The sequence below is a fragment of the Phaenicophaeus curvirostris genome, chromosome 28 (assembly GCF_032191515.1).
Source record: "Phaenicophaeus curvirostris isolate KB17595 chromosome 28, BPBGC_Pcur_1.0, whole genome shotgun sequence".
Classification (NCBI taxonomy): Eukaryota; Metazoa; Chordata; class Aves; order Cuculiformes; family Cuculidae; genus Phaenicophaeus; species Phaenicophaeus curvirostris.
In genome coordinates, this window is record NC_091419.1 from 6,218,343 (window position 1) to 6,227,444 (window position 9,102).

Consider the following 9,102-nt stretch of genomic DNA (forward strand, 5'->3'; position numbering starts at 1 on the left):
CTCACCGCTCTTTCCCAACCGAGCGCTTCAGTGACGTCACGGCCGCGCCCGGAGCGGGTGTGAGCGGGGGGCGCTCCGCGTGACGTCACCGCGGGCGCCGGAAGCGGCGCGCGCGGCCATGGCGGAGTTCCGTGCGCTCGGGCTGGCGCCGTGGCTGGCGGAGCAGGCCCGGCAGGTGGGGCTGAGCCGCCCCACGCCCGTGCAGGCCGCCTGCATCCCCCCCGTGCTGCAGGGTGAGCGCCCTCCCTACCCCACACCCCCTCCCCGCCTCTCCCGGGCCGCCGCGGCGCCGCTCAAGCCTCCCCCTCTCCCCGCAGGCCGCGACTGCCTGGGCTGCGCCAAGACCGGCAGCGGCAAGACGGCCGCCTTCGTGCTCCCGGTGCTGCAGGTGCTCTCCGAGGACCCCTACGGCATCTTCTGCCTCGTGCTGACCCCCACCAGGTACGGGGGGAGACGAGAGCCGGGCTAACCGGGCCCCCCTGAGCCTCCCCGGCGCCGCTTCAGCTCTCTCTGTTCTCTCCCCAACGCCGGCAGGGAGCTCGCCTACCAGATCGCCGAGCAGTTCCGCGTCCTGGGGAAGCCGCTCGGCCTGAAGGATTGTGTGGTGGTGGGCGGCTTGGGTGAGTGCGGCTGCAGGGGGTCGGAGCCTCTGCCCTTCCACCTGGCACGGTTGGGTTGGGAAAGAGCACGGCACTCTCTGGCAAGTTGGGTTGGCAAAGGAGCAGCCTAGAGGCTTTCCTTCTCCAGCACGGTTGGGTTGGGAAGGAGCAGAGCGCCTCGGGGGGGGATTTCCTTTCCCTCCAGCACCGTTGAGTTGGGAAAGAGCCTACTGCTTGGAGGGGCTTTCCTTCCAGTTCAATACAGTCTAAAAAAAAGATCCGAGTACGTAAGGAGACTTTCCTTCTGTGTGGTTTGTTCTCCTCATGCAGAGGAGCTGCCATCCAGCACCCAAGGCTCATGGGAATAGGGGCAGTGACATTTCTTAGCTGTACGGACCAAAGGATTTTAGGGTCAATGTTCAGTGACTCGGCTCTGTGGTTCTCGGTGCAGACATGGTGGCGCAGGCGCTGGAGCTCTCTCGCAAACCCCACATCGTCATCGCTACACCAGGCAGGCTGTCAGATCACCTCCGCAGCTCCAACACCTTCAGCCTTAAGAAGATCAAGTTCCTGGTGAGGCGGCTCGCTGGGGCTGTTGTGGAGCCCGGCGGATCGTCAGGCGTGTGGGCAGAGGGGCTCATTGGGTTCTGGCTGTGCCCAGGTTCTGGACGAAGCCGACCGGCTCTTGGAGCAGGGCTGTGCTGACTTCACGGCGGATCTGGAGGTGATCCTGGACGCCGTCCCCGCGCGCAGGCAGACGCTGCTCTTCAGCGCCACGCTGACCGACACGCTGAAGGAGCTGAAGAGCTTGGCCAAGAACAGGCCCTTCTTCTGGGAGGCCGTGTCCGAGTAAGTCCTCACCCACTGAGCAGGTGAAGAATTCCATTTTCTCTCTGCTCTTGCGTATCCCTCCTTCCTCTCCCTTCTCTCTGCCCTCCCTGTCTCCCTGCTGAACAGTGCTTCCTGGTGCTTTTCCCTTTTCCCACAGGGTGCGGACTGTGGATGAGTTGGACCAGCGCTACTTGCTTGTACCTGAGGCCATCAAGGACGCCTACCTTGTCCATTTAATCCAGACCTTCCAGGATGAACACGAAGACTGGTCTATTATTATCTTTACCAAAACCTGCAAGTGAGTGGTGTCGCTCCTTGTGGTTGCTCTTAACGTAGACGTACCTTTATGTTTCCAGTTCAGATTCCAAATTTCTCCTGTACTGGGCAAAAGGCTGGGATGGGATTTACTTCTTTAGTCTGTTCTGAAATTGGGAGAGAAACGCCTTCTCCTTTGAGTGGTATGGGGCTGTCTCAATCCATCAGCTTTACATTTCCCTGTCATATTCTTCCTTTTTTTCCTTCAAGGGACTGCCAGGTCCTGAACATGATGCTGAGGAAATACAGCTTCCCTTCTGTAGCTCTGCATTCCATGATGAAGCAGGTGAGCGATGGACAAATCTAGGAGATGGTGGTTTTCAGCTGCATGCCTGAGCCAGAGCTCTCCGAGCCTCGTAGCTCCTCTGGATCACAACGTCCCTCATTGTCTCTTCACAGCGACAACGATTTGCAGCGTTAGCCAAGTTCAAGTCCAGCATCTTTAAGATTCTCATTGCCACGGATGTTGCTGCCAGGTAAGGGAAAGTGGGGTGTCTTGCCACGGGTCTTATTCTGCTTTTTAAGCACCTGAACCACCATGGGGATAGGTCTGGGTTTAGCGAGAGCAGAGCTTTAAATTCCCCCCACTTGGGTAGGGCAGTGTGGGATGTCTCTGAGCCGTGTGCCGTGTAGCTCTGGTCCAGGCTTGTTTTGCTGCAGCAGCGCAGATGTTCCAGCAGGAGGAGGATTTCTGTGAGCCGCAGGGTGTTCTCTGGGGCTGGGAGGGAGCAGCAGGGCATAAGGTGACTTTGTCTTCATGGCTTTTGGAGAGCTGTGTGAAGGGAGAGTTTGGTCTAGGATCAGCCTGAGCCACTAAAGAATGAGGATATGGGGCTCTTGGGGAAAGCAGAGGGCAGGAACTCAGACTCTGTGTATTAAGACGGTGTTTCTCAGCTTCTCTTCTTTTACACCCTGTTCTAGAGGCCTGGACATTCCGACTGTACAAGTTGTCATCAACCACAACACTCCCGGCCTGCCGAAAATCTACATTCACCGGGTTGGCCGAACGGCCCGTGCGGGTGAGCAGGACGAACCGCAGGCTCGTTGCCGGCTGAACTGGGGTCCCAGTGGGCGCGAGGAGGCTTCGCAGCAGCTGCAGCGCAGCCTTTGAGCCTCTGTTGCCCTGATGTGCTGGGCTGGCCGATGGGGATGGATGGAATTTGCTGTGGGTTAAGCTCCATCTCCCTTTGCTTCTCAGGATTCATCTATCCCTGTGCTTTTATCACTCAGGTCGGAAAGGAATCGCGATTACGCTGGTGACACAGTATGACATCCACCTCGTACACGCCATCGAGGAGGAAATCAGTAAGTCCAGCACCATTAATGCTGCTAAAATGTGCGATCACATCTGTTCCTTTGTGCTCGTGGTACTTGCAGCCCTGATTTCGATGCGTGGTCAGAACATCAGCATAGAAATGGTTTCTTTTCTCCAAAGCAGGAGCACTGGAATCTCCATCAGCTTTGATTCCGCTCCTGGGTGCGCCAGGCAAGAACGTGTTTGTCTTCCTACTTTTTCTCTCTGTAACCTTTTTATTAAAGGAGACAACTTCTTCCTTACTTCCTTGCTACTGTGTGTGCTGGCATGGACAAAAAGAACAAGTTGCTTTGGTTTGGGCTTCATATTTTTTTAGGGAGTAGATCTACTGAATGCAACATCTTGTGCTACGGGGAATTGTAGGCAGAGGGAGGATTTAATCCTTTGTTGTAGGCTGAAGAAGTCAGAGCGATCATAGAGTAAGACAGCAATTCCACTAATAATCTGGGGTAATCCACTAAACTCGGATTTTTTTACTAGCTGAGAGTCTGCCCCTGGGTTTTGTAACTAACCATGGTCTGTAAACATCTTGCCTTGATCTAGAACTGAAGCTGCAGGAGTTCTCTGTGGAGGAGCAGGCTGTGCTCAACATCGTCACCCAAGTGAACGTCACCCGGAGGGAGTGTGAAATAGTAAGTGTGTGAACGTAAAGCCCCTTTGCTCAGATGTCTCAGGCAGCAGGGTGCAACCAGGAGATTTGTTGCAGTCTAACACACAGCTCTGGATACTCAGCTTTGCTCTTGAGCACATAAATAAGAGTTTTCATTCCGTTTTCTAGTGGAAGCACTTAGATGTGTATGTGGGGAGGGTGGTTGTAGTTCTCTTCCCTGGATTTGCTCTGTTATTACACATTTTTGGAGCATTTTTGTGCTGCTGAGTGTTGAGACTGGTGCTTTGAGGGGAAGGTTTGTGGGCTACCACGCGTGTGCACCCTGCCAACTCTTCAGAGCTGTGCGGCTTCTCCCCACGTCCACTCAGTCCTCGGGTACCGATTGCGCTGCTGCGTTTTTGTTTTGACAGGAACTGGAGGGAATGGATTTTGATGAGAAGAAAGAAATAAATAAGCGGAAACAAATGATCCTTGAAGGGAAGGTGAGAGTTGCTGCCATATTAACGGCTCTAGTGGAAGACGTCCCTGCCCGCAGCAGGGGGTTGGAACTGGGTGATCTTTAAGGTCTATTCCAACTTAAACCACTCCATGATTCTACGACTTTGATCAGTAGCTCATGCAAAGCCATCGGTGTGGAAAAGGAACAAAAGTTCCCCCCTCACTGCTGTGCTGTCACTACCCCGAAGGAGGTGAATTTTTATTTGGAAAGGTGACTGATACTGATTGATATTAATAAGTGCAGTGGAGAAGTGTCTGACATCCCGCTTGCTCGGTCACAGGCACCGCGGGCGTCTTGGAAAGGGAAAGGGGCTGGTGCTGTCCCTAGCCATGTCGCTAGTGTCCTGGAATTTGCCCTTGCAGGATCCAGATCTGGAGGCAAAAAGGAAAGCAGAGCTGGCCAAGATCAAGAAGAAAAACAAGAAGTGCCGTGAAAAGGTGCAGCAGATCCTTCAGAGGAAAAAGCAGCTGCAGCTGAAGAGGAAACTGCAGAAGAAGATGGAGCGGCGGAACAAAGCGCGTGCTGCGGAGGAGAAATAACATCCTCGGCTCGGGCTGCCCTGACGTTGCTGCTGCTTTGGGAATCCTGGGATCAAACACTTCTTAACGTGACCGCTTCTGACTCGCAGGCTGTGTTGGAGACTGGGCAATGGGTGAGGGGAGAAGGGATGCTTTGACAAACTGTCTCTGCTGTTTTTCCTTCCTGCACGGTGCTGCTGGCCTGGGCCGTGCCTGGCAGGCTGGATCAGGTTCCTGGAAGAATGTCTCTCAAGAGCATGTTTCCTTCCTCCAGCAAAGGAGGGACCAGACCTGAATTCTTGGTGACGTGAAGGGAAATAAAGATCCCCTCTCGCTTCCCCCTTCATTCCATCATTGATCTTTCCCTCTCCAGGGCTGCTGCCGCTCACACTTGTTTATCAACAAATCCTCCCCTGAGCCAGAACCTAAAAATACTGTGACAAAATGAGCTCAGCCCTCTCTGGGCCGTAGCCCGGAGTTCTCCAAGAGGAAAAATACCTGGGACAAGTGGGGAGGCTTTATTGTGTGGCAGGTCCTGGGGTCTTCTTGGGATGATTCCACTTTTTATACACCGAAGCGATGCTCGTGCCTGCAATTGTCGGCCTTGACTCAGGCTCCAGCCTGGGGCTGCCATCCATAGGGAGAGCCGAGTCCAGGTTTGGAGCTGCTGGGGCCTCTGTTTTCTGATGATCAGTTGGTTCAAAGGCTGTTCCTGGCACAGAAGAGCAGCCCCAGGAGCTGGATTGCGTTGTCTCATGCACCATCCGAGAGTAACCAGCATGATTTATATTTGGGTCCCCTGTGCAGTTTTCTAGGCTCCCAGGAAACTTGTGTTTCCCTCCAGAGCTTCAAATCCCAGAGCAGCCCAGGCCAGAGCTTGGCCAGCCCTGTTCTGATGTCAGGTTTGATCCTCGGTGCCTTCTTTACTGTTCAGAGCTTTCTACGACTGGAGGTCAGTTATTTGTGTCCTCTGGCTTACAAAAATAGTTTCTGTGGTCGATGCCCTAGTAAATATTTATTGCAACAAGTGCCTGGGTGTTTGGCCTTCACCGACACACGGGGGAGTTGTGGGATCTCTGGGCTGGGAGCAGCGCTTGCGTCTGCAAACCGCTGGGTGGTAAAATCCTTTTTGTTTCAGGAGCTGGGTGAGGCTGGAGCTGATGGTGCATCCCTCGGTGCCTTCGTGAGGCCGCCAGGTGCAGCTCTGAGCTGGGCTTGGGAGATGGCAGGTGAGCTGCTGGGTGCGGTGAGGAGGGGTTGGGAACCGTGTTCCTCCTCTCTTTGTCCTCTTGGGTGCCCTCCAGGAAGGAAAAAGCACTCGGCTGCCGTGTAGCGCAGCTCCCTGTCACCTCTGGCAGCTGCCGCAGCAGCAGCACGTAGGTTTCTATCAGCCTGATGCTTTCTGAATACTAAATGCTTCTACAGCCTCGTGCATGCTAATTTGTGGAGCAAACCTGTTAGCTCTAGATTAAAAAGCCGTTCTGTCTGGGACAGGCAGCTCCTGCCTTCCCGGGGAAGGTGCTGATGGGGCCTTTGTGTGCCAGTTGATCCCCTCCCTCCCGCAGCCTCTTCTTAACCCGCTCTCTGAAGCCTCTTTGCTCCAGCCTGGCAGGGGTTTCTCAGTTCGTCTCCTTCCAGCACGTTGTGACGTGCAGGGTTTGATCAAGGCTCTTGTCTTGAAGCTTTATTCAAAATTCCTTTTAATACACCCCTTGTCTGTCTTGAGCAGCCTTCTCTGGGAGGGTAGGACACGTGCTGGAAAGAAGAGCTCTCTGAAGCGCCGACGAGATGTTCTTGCTTCAGATAATCAGCCTGGGAGGGGCTGGGTAGAAAAAGAGGTTGCTTGCCTAGTTGGGATGTAGGAAGATGCCTTAAATTCCCAGATAAGGAATTTACATCTTGCCCAGGGCAAAGGACAGCGGGTGATGTTTGTGCCGTCAGGGTAGGATATTCCGTTCTGGGGGTTCCAAGTGTTGTTATAAACTGTTGGGATCCCCTAGGAACAGCAGGACTTCCTTCTCATCACCCAGCTCCCCAGCTCTGGAGGGGTTTCCCTGGCTGGGTTGCCATGGAAACCCCTCAATTCAGCATCTTGGATTGCTGCCTTTTCTCACGTGCAGCTGCTGAGCATCACGCTGGCGCGGACGCTGTGCACGAGGGGCCAATCCTGCACCCCTGCCAGCCCTCCTCGTCCTGCCCTCTCCTCTGGGTGCTAAACCACCACCCAGCCTGCTCTGAGGGGCTTGGAAAGCACCCGCTGCTCCTCTTCCCACCTTGGGGGGCAATTCCTTCTGGCCCTCACCCCGATGGAGCTGCAGGCGTGTGCCAAGAGTGGCTGTTGCTGTGCACTTAAGGAAATATTTGTGTGTTCCTGAAGCATTTCTCTTCCCAGGAGATCTGCAGGGAGAAGGGAGACGCTGGGATCCTCCTAGGCGAGATATCGTCTTTGATAACTCCTCCCCACTGCTCTGGTGAGCAAGGAAATAGGGAAGCAGGGAGGCTTTGGTAACAGTAGGAGCTGCAACCCTTTCACCTGCTGTGCAGCATCAGGCAGGGCAGCCCTGGGTCTCTACAGCGATGAAAGGGCAGCTGCAATTAAATAATCTGGGGTAATTTGGGGGCCAGGCTTTTGAATTCCTCTCTGCTGAGACAGCAGTGCTGCATTGGAGCTCGTGTTCCAGCTTTGCTGCTGCAGGTGCAGCCGTTTCCAGCTCTCCCTGGCAAGGGCTGCACGCCCCATCTCCATCAGCATTTCACTCTCTAGCTCCGTGCGGGTTCTCCCTGCTGTCCAAAATCTCCTTGGTCACCTGCACTGCGTCAGCTGCTGCTTTACCTTTTGGATCTTCTTTGAAAACACAAAATCAGCTGTTTTGAAAGCCGTAAAAAAGCTGCTTCATAAGCTCTTCTACCAGGAATGGCCTTTTCCCCTTCCAAGCCCTTCTCCGAGGTCAGCGTGTTTGCAGCCTCGGCCGGCTCCGCTGCTGGGTCAGCTGGCGATGGCAGTTTGGGTGCTCAGGACATCCTCGCTGCTGGCTCTGCTCCTCGTTCGGAAGGAAATACAGCACAGGGTGTCTTGGCCAGGCAGCTGGATGGTAAAGATTCAGCTTAAAAAAGCAGGAAGACAGTGGGGGGACAAGTTACCATAGAATCATGGAATGGTTTGGCTTGGACGGGACCTCCACCCTCACAAGAAAACATTTCTCCCTAAGATCTCATCTCTATCTCCCCCTTTTCAGCTGCAAACTATTCCCCTTTGTCCTATCCTTCCCCTCCCTCATCAAGAGCCCCTCCCCAGCTTTCCTGGAGCCCCTTTTCCTACTGGAATCTGCTCTAAGATCTCCCCAGAGCCTTCTCTCACGTTCTTTTCCCTTGGAGCAGAAACTGCCTTCTCACACCACAATCTAATAACAATAATATTTATAAATTACTCTGGGAAAGGGGATTGTGAACCTTGCTGGGTTTTTTGGGGCTGTATTACGTGTTTGTGACATTTTCCAGAACACACATTTAATTGCCTTCTCTGGTGTACAATGAAATCATCTTTAAGTGCAAGCTTGTGTCTGGGGTGTTACACTCCAAGGCCGCTTGCCGGGGCTGTCAAGTGTAAACAGACCATTTCTGAACTAAAAATAACCCATCCTCGGAGCCACAGAGCAGCTGATCTCCGCGGCCCCAGTGCAGCAGCTCTAAAGGCTCAGCTCACCCAGTTTTCATTAATGGTGTTATTTAATTACAAACTGCCCCCAGTTAGGGCTTTTTAGAGATGTAAAATAAAGTGCCCGGTTGCTTCCCCTCCATCAAGAACTTCAGTGTTCTCACTTATTAAAAATACAGCTATCAAAGACAAGCTGCTGAGGAACTTTGATGTGAGGCTGCTAACAACACAACCTGCACTACCAGGAGGCTCTTTAGGGGAAGAAAAAGCTTTTTACCTCTTGTTTAAAATCGCTCACGGACTCGGGGCATCAACCAGCCTGGCCTGTGTTAACCTTTTCTTCTCGCAGCTCTCCAGGCACCCTGGAGATGCCAGGAATTGAAGTCCAGCCAGGAGTTGAGTCCAACAGCCCTGCAGGGAGGGCAATTACCTGCTTTGTGGAGGAGGAATCAAAGGCCAGAGACTCCGGGGAGTTCGCAGAGCCAGGGGCGGGTGGTGGGCAGCTGCGCCGGCTGCCAGGTTGGCTCTAGATCTGGACTGGAGCTTCATTCCTCTTCAGCCGGGAAGGCCGGTGTTGGCATCTCTCAGATCTCAGAGGCAACGTTATCAGCACATCCCATAATAGCAAAGCTCCATCTCCTCTTGCTGAGCGGGTCTCGGGGCTGGATTCAGAGCAGAATCCCACCCTGCTGCTGCCCATCGGAATGTCGGGCACAGAGGGGAGGGCAGCAACATCTTTTATTTGTTCACCCTGATCTCA

General features: G+C 53.9%; 1 protein-coding gene across 1 annotated transcript; it reads left to right on the plus strand.

Moving 5' to 3' along the window:
* The first annotated feature begins 110 nt into the window (after positions 1 to 110).
* DDX49 (DEAD-box helicase 49) lies at positions 111 to 5,025 on the plus strand. Its single transcript, XM_069877809.1, has 13 exons — positions 111 to 233; positions 318 to 441; positions 535 to 620; positions 1,051 to 1,172; positions 1,261 to 1,448; positions 1,588 to 1,728; positions 1,956 to 2,031; positions 2,145 to 2,221; positions 2,667 to 2,764; positions 2,976 to 3,050; positions 3,604 to 3,692; positions 4,081 to 4,152; positions 4,532 to 5,025. Exons 1-13 carry the CDS (start codon positions 119 to 121, stop codon positions 4,706 to 4,708), a joined length of 1,440 nt encoding a protein of 479 aa, XP_069733910.1. The 5' UTR covers positions 111 to 118; the 3' UTR covers positions 4,709 to 5,025.
* The last annotated feature ends 4,077 nt before the right edge of the window (positions 5,026 to 9,102 follow it).